Source organism: Cupressus sempervirens, chromosome 5, assembly GCF_028749045.1.
Source record: "Cupressus sempervirens isolate cs-2001-9-10 chromosome 5, ASM2874904v1, whole genome shotgun sequence".
Lineage (NCBI taxonomy): Eukaryota > Viridiplantae > Streptophyta > Pinopsida > Cupressales > Cupressaceae > Cupressus > Cupressus sempervirens.
In genome coordinates, this window is record NC_143122.1 from 74,410,347 (window position 1) to 74,431,942 (window position 21,596).

Below are 21,596 nucleotides of genomic sequence, written 5' to 3' on the forward strand. Positions count from 1 at the left end.
AGATGATAATGTAAGAAGAGCCAAGCCAGAAAGTCTTAGAGGTCAATTTGATCAAATGAGGATGAGTGAAGATGAGAATATTACAAAATACAGTGAAAGAATAAAAGCCAGTGTGTGTGCAATCAAAGCTTCAAGAGGAAAGATAGGTGATGAAACAATGGTAAGCAAGCTTTTCAGAACACTTATTCCTATATATGCAATTAGAGTTTCAACAATTCAAGAAATGAGATGTGATCCTAAGAAGGATATATAATTGGATGCACTAGCAGGAAGGTTGACAACATTTGAGTTAGATAACTATGATAACTATGTGTTAGTGAACAGATTGTCTTCCAAAGAAAAACATACAAATTAACACCAAAGCCCAAGTTGGAAGACTGAATATGCACTAACAATTGGGTCACTTCTCTATTGTAAAGTGTAAGCACCCTCTAAATTTATCCGGATATAGCTCCCCGTGTATGATTTACAATGAGTTCACAAAGATACAAATATGGATGCTTTTAACCAGAAAGCACAAAAGGTTTACAAACATCTATCCGTAAACACAAAATAGATGGGAAAAACTAATTTGATTGAAAGGAAATAACAGTAAATGACAAACAGTAAACAAAGAGAATGAAAACCTGAGAAAGCAAAGAATCAAAGTTTCAAAGACATCTTCAAATTAAATGTATTCAGAAAACAGCGACACTAAAATGCGTTTAGAGAAAATTGAGAGTTACACAAAGATAACAATCAATGGAAAAAAAGCTGCCCAAACTCGAAGTTTTGGTGTACAGTTATCTCCCAAGTCTCCCTTCTCTAAAATGTAAAAGATAACACAAACCTCATTACATGTTTCATTAGAATCACTATCTGGAAGAAACAAAAATTCCCTCTTTTACATTGCGATTAAAAATCAAAATTTCACCCCCTTTTCCTAACACACAATTCAAAAAAAATGCAAGAGCTCTACTCTTCCTAAAGTCTCAAAATATGCCTTTCCTTCCATGAAGAACTGAAAAACTAGAAAAACTGGAACCTCTATCTTTTCCTTCTCCACCTATTTAACTCCCTTCTCCCTATGATCTCTTTCAGTTTTAATAACTGATTTTTGGAAGTTAACTCCTTTCTTCGTTTCTTTGCTCATTTTAATTATCCCATACTCCTATGTTTGGGATGTAATTTGGTTGATCTTGGAGTAAACACCGACAAATTATTCACCCCCAAATTATCTGGCCACCTATCATTTATGAGATGAGTCATCCTATTAAGGAGGGATGTGCATGTTTAGTGCTTTCCCTTTATCTGCATGCTCAAATTCTTGGAATTGCAGTCAAGATACCAATTCTTTTCATTTGAGTGCAAAGAGTTTTGTGGTTTATGATGTTTTCGATCGGCATAACATTTGACTTATTTCATCTTGCAAGCTCTTGTGCCTTTAGGTGAATAGTCTCTTGGAATTATCTGCATGCATTTAGATATGAATTTGATAGGATGTTTGAATATGGACCATATTCTTGATCCACATTCCTTTGAATAGATTCGTTTGGTATCGGCATTCTGTAAATGATTATCATGTGCCATCGGTGTTCCACCACAAAGAGTCGACTACAGTTTGTCAAAATAAGCTCCCGATCTAACACCTCTCACAATTGATAATGCACTTGATACTGTTATTATTTGCGATGAGATTCAGCTATAACTCCTTCCATTGCATTTATACACTTTTCCTGACAAGTTTGATTGCAAGGGTATTTTAATAATCGAATCTCTTTAGGGAGCTTAATCACGACCATGAACTTGGCTCTACTCCTTATATATGGATGACAGTATTCTAAAGATATTTCCACATGCATGTACATAGCCGACCTTCGACGAAAGAAGAATAGATTTCTGTCTTTGGGGTTTATCAACATCATGCATTAGGATGTTTGGTTGGCTTTATGAAATACTAACATCCCCTGGGCTCCTTTCTTTCATGCAGAGACGTATTTTTATCTTGCACTTGTCCTCCATTGCGAAGACCTTATGGGTTAACACCTGTCACAATGCTTGGATTTTCATGCTTTTCTACGCTGCGGGGGTCTCAACTTAAATATCTGAATCATCTCTTCTTCATACGTGGTAGTGCTCGAGATCACCTTTGTCATCATATTGAGAAAATGCATTCTGCCTCCTCATATGTGCCCGCTAGCATGTGCGTGCAGCCCTACGGTCGAGGGTTGGCGGTCTTCGATGTTTACCAAAGCACGAGCATATTGTCAAACGATTTGTAGCCGACCTCCTTGCTTGCATCGATAAGTGGCTCATGGGGTTGATGTCGCCAAAGGGTTCATTTAGAAACCTTTGTTCTGTTCCTTATCATCGCCTAAGCTTTTAAATCATGAATTATGAGTTGGGTGGGGCCATCTTCACAAATTGAACCTGATGAAGTTTGATCCCCCGTCCCTTCACCAAAGGCATTAAGAATGGCGCAACTTTGCTTGAGTCGGCTTCAATTTCCTACATCTCCCTATGAGCTATCTAGGTTGCCAATTCAAAGAAAAGAACATTTTGACTTGTCTCCTCCAAGCTTAAATCCTCGAGCATGAGAAGTAGAAGAAACAACTAGCATTGTATCAAACAGATCGAGAGGGTCTCTTGGGCTTTGTCGATGGGGTTCCTACCCTTATATTGACATTTTGAATAATAATATGGTGACAGTTTCTGTATCTTTCTACCATACACAGGCATCATCCTTCATGTTCCCCAAGATGGGGTCCCAATTGTGTTAGACTTGACCATGACTTCACATCTAGAAAGCCCGCACTCATGTATTCTTTCTTTTCAAGCACTATGCTTGATGTCTTCTATCGGTGTTCTATTGAACAGCTGGTATACTTGGGCACCCATTGATGTGTGAAGTCTTAGCCGACACATGGTATTTCACTCAGCATAATATAAGCATCCTCAGTTTATTCTCACTAACCATTCTCTTGAAAAGTTGGGTGTCTCTATGGCTATATACTGTTTGTGGATCCACAGGTGTTATTCATCACATACAACTACTCCACATCATCCTATCTGCTTCCATTTTGATTTTGAATCTTATGCCCTCGGCATCCTATGAACCCAATACAATTTATGCTCATTTCTTTGATTCCTCGAGTTGAATTGATTTCTCAGTTGAGAATGTTGCTATTATGTCAAACATCAGGCTATGGTGAATGGGCCTTGTACCTTTATTTATAAGTCACCAGAATGGAATGTCCTTACATATAGAGGCTTTCATAATGTATAATAAGAACCATGAATTTAGGAATTTGCACCTCAAACTCTGCATTTGAACCATGAGTTTTAAAAATTGGATTTGCCTTTTTAATCCTAAACTTCATTTAATCTCTTAAATTTCTGAACTTCTGAAATATTGCGCCTGAGATTCCAACCATAACCTAGCTCACTCTGATAACAATCCTCTAAACACATCTATTGTGCCACATTGAACCAACGAGCCTATAGAACCATTTGAACTTGTTTCAGCAAATTGAACTAATACGAACCGCTTCGAACTACTTCGAACCTTAGTTGGAAGTAGTTCAAGACTCCACATTGGAAGTTTTAAATACTGGGTCCATATGGGTACCAACACTATGTTCCTAACTCTAGCAACCTTGAGTCTACATTTCAAGCCAAGCTATCACTCAAGAATAAAGCTGCAAAATCTAAAAGCCAATCTGACAGTGAGGATGAAGATGGTTCTAATGAAGATCTTGAATTCATTTAAGTATTACTTGCAAGAAGATTTCCCAAGGGAAAAGGGAAGTACAAAGGCAAAATTCATTTGATTTGCTTTTCTTGTGAAGAAGTTGGTCACATTGCTACAAGGTGTCCAGACTCCAAACAAAGAAGGCAAAGAAGAAAAGAAGAATGAAAAGTACAAGGGCAAGAAGGAATTCAAAAGCTACAAGGACTACAAAGTCAAAGGTAAGAAATCTTGTTACATTGCTAAAGATTCTAAAAGTAGTGAAGAAAAAGTTGAAATGGTCTACATTGTTGTTAAGGATGAATTAGATGATGAGAATGATAAAATGGCACTTCTCTCTCGTGTTAGTAAGAATGTTACATGAATTATTGATAGTGGTTGTTCTCACCATATGACTAGTGACAAATCTAAATTTGAGATCTTAGTAAACTATGAAGGTGGAAGTGTTATATTTGGCAAAGATGAACCACGTTATGTGAAAGGTAAAGGTTGTACTGCACTGGCCAATGATCTTAGATGTGATAATGCTAATTGAGTTGAAGGACTGAAGCATAATCTACTTAGTGTGGCTCAATTGAATAACATTGGATTCAAGATAGAATTCATGAATGGAAAGGCCAATCCGCTGGATGGAAAAAGAAATTTAGTTGGGACTGGCAAACAAACAAAAGGTAATCTATTCTACCTAGATCTTAATGAAGTTCGTGTTTCATTGCTCAAGTAGAAGAAAGTTGGTTATGGCATAAGAGGTTATGTCATGTGAATTTTGACAACCTGATAAACATAAGCAAGAACAAAAGGGTTAGAGGCATTTCAAGCCTAAAGAAACCTGACATGGGCATGTGCAAGAATTGTCAAAATGGTAAGATTGGCAAGACAAGTTTTAAAAGGAAGAACTATCATTCTGAAGAAGTGTTGGAGCTAGTGCATATAGACCATTGTGGACCTATTGGCACAAAAAGCTACAAAGGAGATGAGAACTTTATTTTATTTGTTGATGATTATTCAAGAATGATGACTGTTATGTATTTGAAAGATAAATCAGAAGCTTTTCAAAAGTTCAAAATGGTATTTGGCTAGAGTGGAGAAAGAAACAGGAAAGAAATTGAAATGTTTAAGATCAGATAAAGGAGGAGAATTCATTTCTAATGAATTCTACAATGAGAGATTCTACAATGAGAGTGGAATCAAAAGACAAGTGTCTACACTTGGCACACCTCAGCAGAATGGCATTGTTGAAAGAAGGAATAGACCAATCATGAATTGTGCAAGGACCCTTATGATAGAAAAGAATGTTGCTATCAAATACTGGAAAGAAGCAATCAGCATTGTAGTTCATACCTTGAACCGAGTTCAGTTGATGAACGATTCAAATTAAACACCTTTTGAGTTATGGTATGGCAATAAACCTAACGTGTGTTACTTCAAAGTATTTCGCAGTAAATGTTATATTCTAAAAGAGTCTAGAAAAGGAAAACTTGATGTCAAAAGTGATGAAAGAATATTTCTGGGATATTCCAATAAGAGCAAAGCATATAAATGTTTGAATCTATCTACTCATAAAGTTATAGAAAGTGCACATGTGAAGATTGATGAGTTTGCAGAAAAGAGTGAAGAACGAGGCAGTAAGGAACTTGAAGACTCCAAAAACTTTGTTTACGATGACCCAAATATTGTTCCTAATGTTCAAGCAAGTGGCAATCAGCAACCTTCACCACCCGAGTCCCCAAAATCTCCAGTTCAACCCGAGTTGCAGCAAGTGCAACATGAGTCATCAGAAGGACCCGAGTTTCCATAAGAGGAAACCAAGTCATAGTCTGATGGCCCTGAGTCACAAACAGTGGGACCCGAGCATGAAAAAGAAGATCATGGTGAACCTAGTGATTTCAGAAAGGAGCCCCGACTTGTTGGATATGTCAGAAGGCAGCATGCACCCAAGCAAATCATTGGAGATCAGTCAGTTGGTACAATGACAAGGAACAAGTTAAAAGGTACATGTTTGCTTACTGAATTTGAACCTAGATCTGTAAAAGATGCACTAAAGAAGGAAAGTTGGATTGAAACTATGAATGAAGAAATTGATCAAATTGAAAGGAATAAGACTTGGACTCTTGTTCCTAGAGACAAGGATAAGAATGTGATTGGCACAAAATGGGTATTCAAAAATAAGTTGAATGAGAATGGAGAAGTTTCAAGAAACAAGGCAAGGCTAGTTTGCAAGGGCTATGCTCAAGAGGAAGGCATTGACTATGGAGAAAAATTTTCTCCTATTGCTAGACTTGAAGGCATTAGAACACTCCTTGCATATGCAGCACACAAAGGATTCAAAATGTATCAGATGGATGTGAAATCAGCATTCCTAAATGGAATCTTAGAAGAGGAAGTTTACATAGAACAAACTGAAGGTTTCATTGATCCTAGCAAATGGGACATGGTTTGCAAACTACACAAAGCTTTGTATGGTCTCAAAAAAGCCCCCTGAACCTAGTATGAGAGATTACACAAGTATCTCATAAAGATTGGTTTTCATAGAACTAATGATAACAACAGCCTATACATCAAAGCATAGTTTGCAAACTCTCCGAGTACTCTCAAAGTTGCCGAGTACTCTCAAGTTTTTCTGTTAGGCGAGTACTCTCAAGGTTAACTCTCGCATATTTATAGATGTTAAAAAACATAGCTAAATATGTTGATGCAGGGAAAACATTGGATTAGATGCATTTTTCACATCATTATAGTGCTATAAAACTATACATGTTCTCTATTGAAATGTCAATTACTAATTTAATACATTTTATAATTGTATTCTACAAAATAATATATTTTTCTTTAAGAGATTTTAAATTTTAGTACTTTCTGAGTTGTCGAGTTTTCCTCGAGTTTTTGTTGAGTATATGCCGAGTTTAAAATTTTGGGCTTGTCGAGTACTCTCCGAGTCCAAGTCTACAAACTATGCATCAAAGGACTAGATAAAAAGATTGTGTTGGCAAAATGTGGATGATACATTGTTTACTGGAAATGATTATTTGTGCAAATCTTTTTCTAAGGAAATGAGTAAGGAATTTGAGATGTCAATGTTTGAAGAGATCAAATTCTTTGTTGGCTTGTAGATTCAACAGAAGAAAGATGGTATCTATATTACTGAATCAAAATACATCAAAGAGATATAGAAGGAGTTTGGAATGCAGGATTCTAAACCAGTTGGAACACCTATGTCAATTGGACATAAGCTTTCCAAAGATGATGATTCAAAAGAAGTAGATCAGACTAAATACAAATCAATGATTGGAAATCTTCAATATGTGGTGCATACAAGACCTGATATAGGATTAACAGTTGGAATGGTGGCACGATTCTATGCTAATCCAAAAAAAAAATCATATGATGGCAATCAAAAGAATCATGAGGTATCTAAAGGGTACTGAAGACTATGGTTTGTGGTACAAGAAAGGAGGCAACTTTGAATTGAAAGCATTCAGTGATGTTGATTGGCAGGAAGTATTGATGATAGGAAGGGCACTAGTGGTGGGACATTCTTTCTTGGAAAGAGGCTAGTATCTTGGACAAGCAAGAAGCAAAACTGTATCTCTCAGTCAACAGCGGAAGCAAAATATATTGTTGTAGTAATCAATTGTTCAAATATTGTTTGGTTCAAATAACTGTTAATAGGTATGAAGGAAGAGATTAAGGATCTAGTTATTGTTTTTTTTTGTGATAACACAAGTGCAATTAACATTTCCAAGAATCCTGTGATGCATACCAAAACCAAGCACATTGCAATTAAGTATCATTTCTTGAGAGAATTGGTGCAAGATAAGGAAGTAAGATTGGAATATACGAATACAAAAGAACAGATTGCAAACATATTCACCAAGTCATTACCTAAGGAAGCATTCTTGAATTTAAGAGGTAAGCTAGGGGTCATTCCCCTATCTGAAGCTCACTAATAAGATTTTAGTGATGCATCAATCAAGCATGTTGATCAGTCAAGTTGATTTAGTATTGTAAAGGGCAAATTGCACATGAATCAATACATCAAGTACATGGAAGTTCCCTGAATGCTATCTTTGGCATGAGATGTCAAAGAGGGAGAGTTATGTCATACATCAGAGAAATTCTATTGTCATATACCAAAGGTATTTTTATATGTCAGAGATGTCAAAGAGGGAGAATGAACTTGACTTGATATCAAAAAGGGAGAGTTTGATATTACAGTCACAGCGATCAAAGATTGATGTCTGGGGGATTTCACATTAATAGTAGGAGTTTTCATTGATGAGAATAAGAATGAAACTAGGGATATTATTCTTACTTTTATTTTGCTTTAAAATTTCATTGTATTATGACATGTGTTGCCATCAATGCCAAAGAGGGAGATTGTTGAAAAGAATTGTTCATTTGTATATTGTCTTTGATGTTACACAAAATGTCAAGTCTTTACCAATCAATGTCTACAGAGCTCACTCAAGCGATGAAGACAGTTTCCAATGTTTGTCGAGCATTCCAAAGTAAACCAAGTTCAAAGACAGTGTGCATCAAGCTTCACTCAGGCACCAAAGGAAGTTTGTTGGAAGATAGTGTCTGCCGAGTTCACTCGGGCACTAAACAAAAGATGGCATAGAAGCAGTGTTAACCGAGCTTACTCGGTTACCAACGGAATTCAGTTCAGGATGTAGTGTTAACTAAGTTCACGTGATTAATAAAGAAAGTATTTTTTGAGTTAGTATTGACCGAGCCGGGTCGGCTAATGAAGGATTTTCTTGAATCAACATATTTAGTTTGATGAGTTTATTTGTTAAGTCTAGCCAACTTAAGGGATGAATATTGAATATTTGTAAGTGTATTCAAGCCAACTTGACTATGCAAAAGATATAAGGTCAAGTTGAGGGATTGAAAAAGAGAAGCATGGGATTAAAAAGATAAACCAAGGATGCGAATTAGAAGGATAGCAGAGTACCCTGAGTTGATCGAGCTGCAAAGTTTTATCTAATCAAAGAGGATCAAGTATTCAAGCCAGAACAGAGATTTGAAATCAGCAATACAGTTGCATCAACAATTAGGTCATATCATTGTTACTTTCTAATAATTGTAGTTGTGTACCAAATCTCTTAACAGAGTTAACTCAACAGCTATTTGCCAAATCCTATAACAAGGTGGCATTTCTAGATTGAAGTGTCTAAAGACCTCTAACAAGGCCACTCCTAACAAAGTCACACCTAACGTTGTGTTTCGTAACCTTTAAGAGGATTGGCTCCTAATAGGGCTCACTTCAGAAGAGTGAAAATAATTAGTTGCAATTGGTGGTTTTTCCCAAATTGGGTTTCCATATTAAATCTTGGTGTCATATGTGTTCATGTTATTTGTTTTCTATTCTGCAACTAAGTTAATTGTACTTAATCGCATTAAACATCTAAAGAAGTAATATTTCAATGCTTATTGAGCTACAGTAATTCTTAGTGTTTGCCAAGTGACTTAGTGCTAACCAAGTTACAGTAGTATTTTCAGTTCAGCAGAGTTTGGCTTTGATTTGTATTGACATCTAAGGGATTTGGGATTTATTTTTGTGGTAACTGTTTCACCCCTCCCCTCTTAATTACTCTTATATTTCCAACAATTCGCAATACAATAAAATTATACGTAATTGTATACCAAAACAACTCAACCTTACGGATATATATACCCCATTGAGGGAGAAACTATGTGTTGATAGAGGACACAACAAACTCCTATAGAAATAATTAAAATTAAAATGGGTATGAGATATACTAAATCAATCGACCCATAAAAAAGTTCTAATTTATTGTTTATTTTATGACAAGAACATTACACAAAACCACAACTATTCTTATAATAAAGACAAATGACATCAATTCAACTAGGAAAATACAAAAAAATATCATATGCAAGTCAAAATAGTCTATAAGATTGCATAAAAATGGAAGGCAAAACAATTTGAAAAATTGTGTGCTAACGCACCCTGTATCCTTATTTAGCAAGAGGTACGAGATCTATGACATACGAGCCAACAATCTTGAGAGGCTACCTAGAAGATTTGATGCAGGAGCATCAAGCTTGGATTTGTGGACCTTATGTTCTGCGCAGTTAGGGTTATGTTCAAGGCATATTGGTGGACCTTGTCCTATGTTGTAATAACCCCAATAGGTTATAACTTCTTCAAACACCAAAATCTTTATACTTCAGTGGTTTGACATTCCGTCAAACACTTTGCAAGCAAGCTCTGATACCACTTAATAACCCTCCTGAAATCTGCTCTCAAAAATGCTAATGAAAGCTCAAAGAATTTTGTCAAACACTTTGCATACAAGAGGTCATATGACTGATATAACTTTTCAGATTGCTGCAATAACTCTTGTTTCGATTTGCATCAAAGAGAATGCTTACAAAAGACTCCAGATTGTCTAAACAATGACCTAACATGAATGTGCAACTAATTTTGGCAATATTCAATACAAATATGTGACTTAAACTACTTACAATATGCAGCTACAGCAACTAGTGATTATGACAAATACTTTGGATGCAACCTAAGATGGCATTAATGCACTTACAACCAAGTGGCATTAATATAAACACTTAGTATGCAAAATTATGACATTGTTTATGCCAAAAAGAGAACTTACAGCCAATTGACATTTTGTCAAACAATTGGCATGCAAACTAATAAGTTGATCATCAAACTCTAGGTTTGCAATATAGATGGTCTAAAAATTACAATGCTCTTTCAATTGCAAAATCCTAGCCTTCCTTTGATACCAATAATGCCAAATGGCAAACAAAGACAAGTACAATATGAAAATAGTGAAGTGCTGAAGCTATATTTTGTACTCAACTGAAAACCTACATTTCTCAGAAAATATGCCAAATGATAAGTGAAGAACCTGATTGTAGATGGCTGTAATAATTTTCTACAATGCTACCCCTTCTACTTTGCTTTTTTCGATTTGCTTTTTTTACTGCTTTTTCAGATCCGCTTTTTGAACTGCGTTTACGGATTGCTTTTTCCGCCTGCTTTTTCGGTTCCGCTTTTTTCGGGCTGCTTTTTCGTACCCCCTTTTTCAGCCAGCTTTCTCAGTTCCGCTTTTCCGGACTGCTTTTTTGTATCTACTTTTTCGAATTGCTACTATGTTGAATCTCAAGACCATATCTTTCAATGGCGTCAAGATTTTCAGCTTGAAGGGATTTCGTCCTTCAAACTATTGAGACATAATCTCTAGAAAATTTCCCAATTTCTTTGATATTTCCAAGCATGAATAAATGAGAGCTATCCTCTTTCTTTTAATCCCTTCCTCACTTGCTCCACGCTTCCGTCTTGCCAATGTGGGATAATACATGAGTTTTAATATTACTTTTTTTCTTTCCTTTTACAAAGTCCATGTATGTACTCGAAAGGGGAACTCTTGATTTTTTTTATAAAGTGACTTTATAAAATATTTTATAATTCAAGTCACTTTATTAAATTAATTAAATATAAAGTTACCTTTTAATATTTATTTATTTGATAACTTTATAAATAATTAACTTAATACCACTTATTTATTTAATTAAAATAATTAATTAGTCATCCTCATAAAATATTCATTATTTTGGACAACCTAATTAATTAAATTAATTAAATCAAATTGCCTCCAAAATGGGGACATGACATATGTGCACATAATGATTGGAGTGATCGTGTTGGAAATAGAGCCCTACTGGTGGTTTTTGTAACATGTTCCTATTTCCTAAACAAGCTTTGGAAATTGTTTCTGCGAGCTTTAGTCCGTGCAATTTGGCTTGGGCACTCTTAGATGTGGATCATTGGATGGCATGTGGTCCTATGTTTAAGGCCACTTAATGTTATTTAAATATTTTACCTTATGAGTTAGTTATGATTGTAAACTTGGGGCTTGTTCTAAGTGTTATTGAATCTGTCAAGCTGATTTGTGTCTTGAGCAGTTTATGTAATGTGAATGTTTATTTAATGTAACTTACTAGGTCAACCTGTGGCTTGAATTAGTATAAGTAAAGGGCCTTGTGATTTCTAGAGTCATTCATTCGTGATGGAGATGAGAAAGAGTTACTGTGAGGAGAGAAGTTTAGCAAAGCTAGCAGGTAAGTGTGGGCTTAGGAAACTAGAAGATTGCTTGGTGGCTTGCGAGCTCGAGTTTAGATCTTTCTTGGAGTTTCTACCAGATTGTTGTGTTGTTGCAAGTCTGGGCTAGCTAGGCGTTATTTGGATCTTGTGAGATCTTGCAGAACTGTTACTATAATTTCTTTGTATTGGGTCATATCTGGGAAGGCCTTACAGCCTAGCACATTGCATGTAATCAGTTACTTGATGAATAAAGAGTTAGATTTTCTATCAGATCTCTATGTACTTATTATATTTCCAATGTGTGGTCATTTGCTATGGGCTAGGTCATCTCCTTTGGGGATACAATAGGCCTTGCACTACATCAAGATTATACACTGATGCATTCACCGTGAGTTCAATACATACCATGAGTTTGGCACATATCGTGCCAATGAAGAGAGCTCTCTATTCTACCTCTTGTTGCACCTACTCATCTACCATTGTGTCCCACATGTGAACCAAGTCCAATATCAACTGGTCTTCTCAAGACACTTTTGTATTATCCTCCACATTACTATTAGTTACAAATACCTATTGATCAAAGGTACAACCTATTATACTGCCATTAAGCATATGCGTATCATCCCTCTATTAGACCTTTAGGTTTGAACTTAGGCAATAGCACCAAAATGTTAGATGGCTAATTCGAAGGGTGCCAACCAGCTCAATGTAATTATAATCTTTTAAAAATAACACCAGACATGAATCACCAATAGTATCGCAAACATACTAGAAAGAATGCAGAACATGAGATGTGAGAAATGGAAAAATGATTTAACTTTTTATTGCATAATAATATCCCACACCAAAACATCATGATAGTTTTCTTATTTCCATTGTGGATGCAAATAGACCTTATAATTGGTTGTTTGCTAACTGTCTCTAACTGACACCTTTTTGGAAAAAACAATTTTATTATTCTATCCCTTAAGTAAAAATTATTATTACAGCATAATAGCCACCTACAAAGAAGACAAGCACGCAGCTCATTCCAGTGCTCTATTACTATGAGTAATTCCCTGAAATGTATACAAGTTTGATCATCAACAATAGACATCAATGACAACATATTCAACAATAGTGTGGTAACACAGCCCCCCATGATGTATCAACTCCTGAAATGCAAGATAGTGATGGAAATGGCATAGGAAAGTCATTAATCAGCAATCTTAGAAGGAAAAATTAACTCAAGGATCAAAGTGACATGCCAAATCAAATTCAATCAACAGATTGATGTCAAAAACAAACCAAGGAGTAATAAGTCCAAGAGCATCATCAACTCACAGTGCGATTGGCTGTGAGGTGCTCCAAAGCTTCCCTCACCAATAATTCTGATCTGTTATCTAAAGCAGAAGTTGCCTCATCCAATATCAATATGGATGAATCCTGGTATACAGCCCTTGCAATAGCTACTCTGCCTCAGTCATTTAGAACAATTAGTTCCAGTTAAATTCTAAATCAAATTGTCCTTCCAATTGATAAAACTAAAAAGAATCAATCCATTCAATCATTAGTAATCATGGATATTAAACAGCCAAAATTTGAAAAAATCATTGATCCTAAATTGAAACATTGTAAACACCTTTGGCGCTGACCTCCACTCAAACAAGAGCCACGTTGACCAACATCTGTCTCATACCCTTTCGGAAGGTTTCTAATAAATCCATCAGCATTTGCTAATTTTGCAGCTTGTTCAACCTTCTTCATGTCAATTGTGTTAGGCATGTTTCCATAACCAATATTCTCGGCAATGCTTCCACCAAAAAGAACCTGAAAACCACATTAGCCATTAGAACAAATATTTCACAAAGAAACCAAAAAATACTAGAGATAAATCAAAATGGATGAAATTGAAATGATTTTTTTATAAGGTTGATAAAAATACAATATAAAAAGATATGGCTATGAATCAAATGAAGAAAAAAGAGAGCTATATTGTCAAATGAAGAAATATTAAAGACAGGCAGCTACAAAACCATGGTTTCCTGTTTTCCTCAGTACCTACACTTAAAATCCAGGGCCAAGAAGAAATTGTAATTGAAAACTACTAAAAAGGATGTTTGATGCCTGTGTGTCAATCATCATGAAGAAAATAGTCCTACATGTCTCTTGTCTTCATAGAATTTCAGAGTCAATAAATAACCACGTGAATCTTTAAGATAATTAGACATTAGTAAGGCATGCTACAAATTGATAAATAATATGTTTCAGTCTCCAGTAACTGATTAAGTGCAAAGCTAAGTACACAGGTATGAGGATGGTTGTCTTTAGTCAACATCTTGTTTGATAATTGAACAAATAATCTTTACACAGATTGCATTGTTGATGTTTACTACAGATCTTGTTTATTTGTAAAAACCCCTAGCTGGCCATGACTTGAACAATTCCACTTCTAACAATTTCTTTTATCAAATAAATTTTTCGGCATTTTACCAAACACTTGGTAAGCAATCCAGTCACCACTGAAAATATGATGTTCGAATTTTTGAACATAATATCCATAGATGCAACTACTGTCCAGAAATTCTGGTTATCTTTGACCTTATACGTTTTGCTAAAATAAGAATACAGATATAAAAATCTGCCCTTGAATTTGTACGGTTATTTATTTCTTGTATTTAATACCATTTGAGGTTGTTGTTTTCTACTGATATAGATGCATCTAGAAGAGATACTAACATGGGATTTCAAGATTTAGAGTGATGTCCGTTCAACAGAAGTAATACTGAAATTTTATTAGTTAGCATAAGGCTGCAAAGATATCAACAATTACAAGAAATGAACTTGGTAAGGAATAGCATTTTAGAAAAGTTGTAGCGGACCAGTTGTGCAGATTAAGCTTCAGCATATACACCTCATCGTGCTATCATGTTCACACCTGTTTATGATCGCAGGCCTCTTCTGTATCTCCAGATTATCCTTAAAATGATAAATGTAGGCCTTATAATAGTAGCACAGGTCCTAACACCACCAATATTTGCCCAGATATTGTTCGCAGCCAATACTGGCTTGATGGCAAGCCTCCAGATTGAATGCAGGCAGCCGTAAAGTGGACACGGATGTCTCTATGATGACTCCAGATTGAGGGATATGTTTGCCCAGCCAAGAAGAGCCAATACACTCTAAAACACAGGCTTGCAATACAAAATGTAGGTTGACTTCTCAGCTTCCCAGCCATGATTTCAACACCAAACCCAGATTGCAGATTGCATTTATTAAATGAGATAGGAAACCATTCTCATTTCTTTCCACATTGATTGAATTCTCTTGCAGGATTTAATTCCTCAGTCACAGTAGGAAACTTCACCAAATACTATACCTCAGCAGTATTTGCAATTAAACTTCAGCCAGTTCCAAAATTATTTCTCAAACAATCCAAACCCTTAAACTTCAGCAAGGGCAAAGAAATCAACAAACTTAGAAATCTCACAAAGACAACAAAAGAAAATAATACTCAATCGAATGCATTTCCTTTCACAATGAGCCCATATTTATAATCTCCAAAAACCACTTCCTTCCCAAATGAAACTCCACTCAAAAAACTTCACCAACACAACATTAATTAGAAGCTTCCATTAGAATTTTTTTATGAATAACAATTCCTTGCCCTTTTGTATTTAATACTTGGCATATAACTAATCAAACAAATGGCCCATCTAGTGATGATTCAACCCTCAACTTAAGTAAAATTATGAAGTTAAATTATAACTATATAATAAGTCATTTAATGATCTAATAATAATTTGGCCACTAAAAAATAATAACTCTCAAAATACTCATCATTTAAATATGTTGTCTGAAATAGGAATCACACCTATTATTGCTCCATATGACCCAATGTACTTTTCAAAAATAGTAAGGGTTCATCTCAATCAACACCCATTTTACCACAAATAGTAAGTACACAAAACTAAGCCCAACCAAAGTCCAATCTAAGTCAAACGAAGACCAACCTATAACTTACTGAATTCTGGAGAAGACAAGACCCTCCCAAGCCAAGCCACTGCCTTAGAAGACCTTCTATCCACAATAATAAGCCTAAGGGGATCACAATTATAGGCTAATCCCTCTGTAATATTCCTAACCTCTGTGGGATGCGACAAACAAGTATAAGGTTCCTGATTTTTGTTGTGTGTGTAACAATGAAGTATGGATACACAAGCACTGGGCTGTATGGTAATATTGGTTATTGGAGGGGAGTACGGATGATGCTGGAGGTTGTACGGTGGAAGATAATGTGGTCGTACGGTGGACACTTGCAAGTCATATAGTGGCAACAAGGTGGCCGTACGATGGAAATTGGGTGGTCGTACGGTGCAGACAAGATAGCCATACGGTGGACTAAATCTCTATACAGTAGAAGTTATATGGTTGTACGATGGATACAAGGGGTGTGGGAAGCTATACAAGGAGGTCGTATGGTTGGGTTGAAGAGGGTCATACAGTCAATGGATACCGCACAAGAGGGGGGTGAATTGTCACACGAGATGTAATACAGAACTTGCAGATAATAGATGGGATAGTAAAATGCAAGGAAAAAACACAGAATGCTTATGAAATACCTTATTCATTCAACACAAGAGAATTTGATAATCATGACCATCAATTCGCAAGATAATAGTGCTCCAATTTGCCAGATTCGAGCGAAGTGCTACAGGCGACAAAATAGGGTGAGGGTTGAATCCCATCGAAACCGAAAGAGCCAAATAGGGATGATCTTTCACTTCTGAAATGGCAAACAACAAAGAATCTCAACTGGAATTCGCAGTACAAGAAATAATCCAAATTGCATGCCTAAAGGCAACCTACATGCCGTGCTTAAATACTTGTCAGGAAAAACTTTCTGAGTGTGTACAAAGATAGCCGACAGCGACACAAACTACGAAAACAAAAATAAGAATGGGTTCGAGATATATAAAATCAATCGGCTCGTTACAATAGTTTGATAAATAACTTATTTAATAATGGGAACATTACAGTCCTGTCCCAAATTTTGCTTGTCCTCAAGAAAATCTAATGTCGAGTGTTGGAGAATGTGCTTGCCTTCCCACGCCGCATCATCCAATGGCAAGTGTTTCCAACGCACCAGATATTCCTTCACTGTGTAGTTTTGCAGAGTTTTCTCACGTACTTCGATGATCTCGGCTAGTTCCAATATGAGCTTTCCTTCATCATTGAGCGGTGGAAAGTCTGTGGCTACTGTGACATTCTGCCCTACAGCCTTCTTCAAGCATGAGACATGGAAAACATTATGAATATGGCTTCCCTCCAGAAGTTCCAGTTCGTACGCGACTTCACCAATGCAACGAACTACACGATAGGGGCCATAAAATTGTGCCTTAAATTTTTCCTATCCTTTTTCCTTCAATGAAGATTGTTGATATGGCTGGAGCCAGATATAGACCAAATCCCTTACTTCAAAACTTCTCTCTAGTTTGTGTCTGTCAGCATACATCTTCTATTGATTTTGTGCCCGCTATAGGTTTTCCTTCAAGCATCTTAGTATGTCTTGTCCCTCCTGAAGCCAGTCCCTCGCCCCTGGTGCGCGGCTCTCACCCAAAACTGTGTCGATGGAGAGGGGTTCGTACCCATACAGAGCTTTGAATGGTGTCATTCCGATGGACATGATGTCGTCGGTAAATATTGTGTAGCCGATGGGTTAATATTGTCGATAAAAACTATGTCAGCCGACTTGATTGTCGTCGATGTTTTTGTATTATGTAGCCGATGTTGTAAACAGTTTGTGGCGGACATAATGTTTGTGGCCGACGGACTCCTTTGGGAAGGTTCGGCGAATAGTATTTATATCCCAACTGGGATCATTGTAAACCATCATTCGTCTTATCAAGCATAATGTAATATTCTGGCATATGCGAATAATCAAAAGAGTTCTGCTATTTGTGTTCATCATCTGTGTGCATTTCTTAATTAACCTATGTGGTAAACATTTGGCGTCGTTTCCCTATGAACCTGGAAGGTGGGAGGAATGAAGATTAATGCCAAATCAGCCTAACAAGGATCGAAATAAGGTCAAGGGAAAAGATGGAATCCGTACTGCGCAAGAAAATTTAATTCTGGCACAGCAAGCCGAACACCGAAGGAGATTCTAGAAGATTGCCGATGGAAATCGGAGCACGGAAGACTTGTTGGAGGAAACTCGACAGTGGGTGGAATTGGTGGAAGAAGCACAGGAGGAGTTTTTGAATTTGTGTTCGCCGAGAGAAGAGAATCCAGACGGAAGAGCATTGACTCGCACGGCTCGGAGTGCCGACGGAGCAAGAGCATGCAGTGAACTCTTCGTCCGGGATATACTTCTGCAGGGGACAACTTCTAGAAACACCCTTCTTCACCAAGGTTCGTAGCTGTTGAGTCTGACGGTGGAGAAAATAGTCCGCCAATGTGGGAGTGCAATCCGCCGGTGTGGGAGTGCAGTCTGTCGGTGTGAGAGACCAGTCCGCCGGTGTGGGAGACCAGTCCACCGGTGTGGGAGACCAGTCCACCGGTGTGGGAATGCAGACCGATGGTGTGGGAGTGAAGAGCACCAATGTTGCAAGACCGAGCAACGCCTATTTACAAAAACCAATCGTGATGGCGGGACCAAAAGAGAAACTGCCGAAGTTCAATGGCGATGGTACGGCCGATCCCATTCGAACACTACAAAACATGTGAAACGATCTAGAGGGCAAATGGCATAACTAATGAAGATGACTGGATGAGACAATTTTTGGCAACCCTACAAGGTGTGGCAATTGACTGGTTTACTAGTACAGATCCGCAGAAGCTAGACAGTTGGAATAATATTAAAAAGGAGTTTCTGGCCAAATTTCAACTGTTGCGCGATGATAATGAAATTGTGGGCGAGTAAGCAGGGAAAGAATGAAACTGTCCGCATCTACGCCAGAAAATTAGAAGATTTGATAAATAAAATGGAAAATAAGCTAGCGAACAGACTTCAGAAAAGATGGTTCGTGGAAGGCCTACGCCAAAAGTTGCGGAAGAAAATGAAAATCGTGCCGCCGTTGTCATACACAGAAGCTTATAACAGAGCATTGAACTTGGAAGGCGAGCAGAAGACGAAGAAGAAGAAGAAGACTAGCTCCTTTGATTCTGATGACGACGAGCCTTCCAGAGAAGATAGCGGCGACGATGAAGGCAGTAGCAAGAAGGTTCGCGCCCTACAGAAGGACATGATCCGCATGATGGAGTTTAAAAATATGCAGAAGGAGACAAAGAGCAGTCAGCTGTGGTGCACAAAGTGTAAAACTGATGGTCATACTAAAGGATCCTTTCCAAAAAATCAATTTTGTGACATTTGTCAGATCGTGGGCCATTCGACAAAGGAATGCCTCTTTAACATGAAAAGCAGAGGATCTCCGCAGATGTTTCTTACACAGGCAACTTCCACGTGAGGAGGGAACGGAAATGCAAACATTGATGATGCCACTCCGAGTGGGTACAGGAATAATAGCAGAGGGAAAAATAACAACAATGCGAACAATAACAATAATAATGGCAACCGAAGTCGAATCCAGTATGATGCAAATGGACGGCCGATCATTCAATGCCGAACATGTAATTTGTGGGGTCATTTTGCACAGGATTGTACAACGGCAAACACACCAAAATTATTATGCAGATGGTGCGGACCCGGCGACCATGAAGATGCTAAGTGCCCAAAGTCTGGAATAAATTTGATCACTGTCGGCACGGATGAAGAGGAGGTTCTGGCAATTACACGAAGGCAAGCGAAGGTGTACTCGGACCCAGCGGAAGAAAAGAGAAAACTGGGGGAAGCGCGGACGAAAATTGAGAAGGCATCGTCCGCAAAGACATCTCAGTTAAAAGACATCACCGACACCTTGGCAAGGAACTACGTAGAACAAAACATCGTACGGCAGATCTTACAAACGAAGGTACCAGTCAAGATAAGTGACCTCACAATGCCCCAGTTACAGATGGCCATTCTGAATCATACACCGTTTTCGAAAGCAACGGAGGACACAGGAAGGGACAGTAGGGAAGTGACGACAATAGACCCAATGCTGCTGGCACTCACAACTGGAAGGCATCCAGCGGTTGTCGAGATGGGGATTTTGGGACATGTTCTGACAGACACAATTGTCAATGGAGGGTCCGGCGTGAATGTTACCAGAGGATACCTCGAAGAAATTGGGCAAGCCGACATTGTGGCCACCTACATTCCAGTTGCTCACGGCAGACCAGCACGGGATCAAACCGTTGGGAACCTTAAGGGCGCAACCGGTAACTATTGGAACACAGCTATTTCTATTGGACTTCGTGGTCATTCCATTGAAAAGAAAAGGATATGATGCTATTCTGGGACGGACTTGGTTGGTGCAAGCAAAAGTAAAACATGATTGGAAACGAAATACCCTATCAATGGAGTGCGGAGGCAAAAGATTCATAATTGACCTGCCCACACAAATGGTAGGTGAGGAGGTAGCATCGTCAGATTCAGAAGGTGAAGGCAAAAGTGACGACGAAGGAAAGAGGAGAATGGAACCGGACAAAGGAGTATTGACACTAGGAGGATTGAATGACGACGACCTAGACTCGGTGAATGGCCTTTACCACTGGCAAATAGAAGACTACGAACTCTTTCGGAGTTGTAATATGCTAAGGGTCGACGAAGGTGAGAAAAAAGAGGAAAATGAGTGTCCGAAGGAATACAGAGAAGCAGATGACGCAAAGGAGGTTACGGCTGAAAAAGGGAAAGACATACAATACAAACCCAAAGAAAAGAAAAATTCACCGTCTGGTACATGGTGAACAGACCGCACAGGAAGAAAAAAATGCATCGCACCATAAAATTACTTGAAGGGTGCCAACAGCAAGGAAATAAGCTAGATGCATGACGACCGCAGGCACAGTGGGCGACGGAGGTGACATAGAACAAACATAAGGCGTGGCATGACAAACTCAACAGGTTTCAGCTGGGGCAGTTGGTACTCAAATACAACAGTCGAAATGAAATCAAACAGGAAAGGTTTAAGGTCAGATGGGTAGGACCATACTAGATCCGGGAGGTCGGCGACAATGGAGCAATAAAATTGTGGACTTTGGATAGACAAGAAGTGCCCTCTCAGCTAGTCAACAGATCGAAGCTAAAGATGTACTATGCCAAGAAGATTTCATCGTCGTCATCGAATGACCAAGCTCGACAGTCTCCTCCATCGTCACAGTATGGCGAAGTCTGGAGGGAAAATTGAAGAATGGTATTTTTTGTATTTCCAAAAATTTTTTTAAAAAAATTTTTAAAAAAAAGAAAAAAAAGAGGGATTTTCCTGCAGACCCTGTCCCGCGGATAGCATGTCCGCGGACTGAGTCTCACGGGCAGACTATCCACAGAGTCCTTTCTTCCGCAGAGTTGTTTTTCCTCCTCTGTCCGCGGAGTCTTCTCAACTTTCTGCGGAGCTTTTTTCCTTCTCGCGAAGCTTTTCCCTGTTCTTCCGCTTTGTGTTTGGATCTATGGAAAGATTGTGTACCACTAGCTCTAAAAAAAGTGTCTCCGCAAGCACTTTCACGTAGGTGTCCCGTGGACCCCCTTCCCCACAGGTGTCTCTAGCCTGCGGACATTATATTTCCGCAGACTGACTTCCATTTTCCGCGCGTGAGCCTTCACCTTCCGCGGAGTACTTTCTCACTGCCAAACTTTGCTATTGTTCCGACCCATGGATTTCATTTGTTTCCCACAACGTTTGGTGTCTCCCCACG

The 21,596-nt window shown here is 38.0% G+C and overlaps 1 protein-coding gene across 12 annotated transcripts in view; it reads right to left on the reverse strand.

The window, feature by feature from the left end:
* The window catches only part of ABCB29 (ABC2 homolog 12), a 242,590-nt gene that overhangs the window by 89,647 nt on the left and 131,347 nt on the right, over nucleotides 1-21,596 (reverse strand). For 2 of the 12 annotated variants that reach the window (XR_016364400.1, XR_016364402.1), the window contains exons 8-9: nucleotides 13,444-13,631; nucleotides 13,146-13,270 (exon numbers count right to left, since the gene is read on the reverse strand). Coding sequence is in view for 6 of the 12 variants with exons in the window: in XM_089828669.1 (XP_089684795.1) it covers nucleotides 12,905-12,976; nucleotides 13,146-13,275; nucleotides 13,444-13,631 (390 nt within the window). In the remaining 6 variants the exon portion in view is untranslated. Of the gene's footprint in view, nucleotides 1-12,623; nucleotides 12,977-13,109; nucleotides 13,276-13,443; nucleotides 13,632-21,596 lie in introns of those variants that run through there. The other 10 variants (XM_089828666.1, XM_089828667.1, XR_016364405.1 and 7 more) reach the window with 9 other exon arrangements.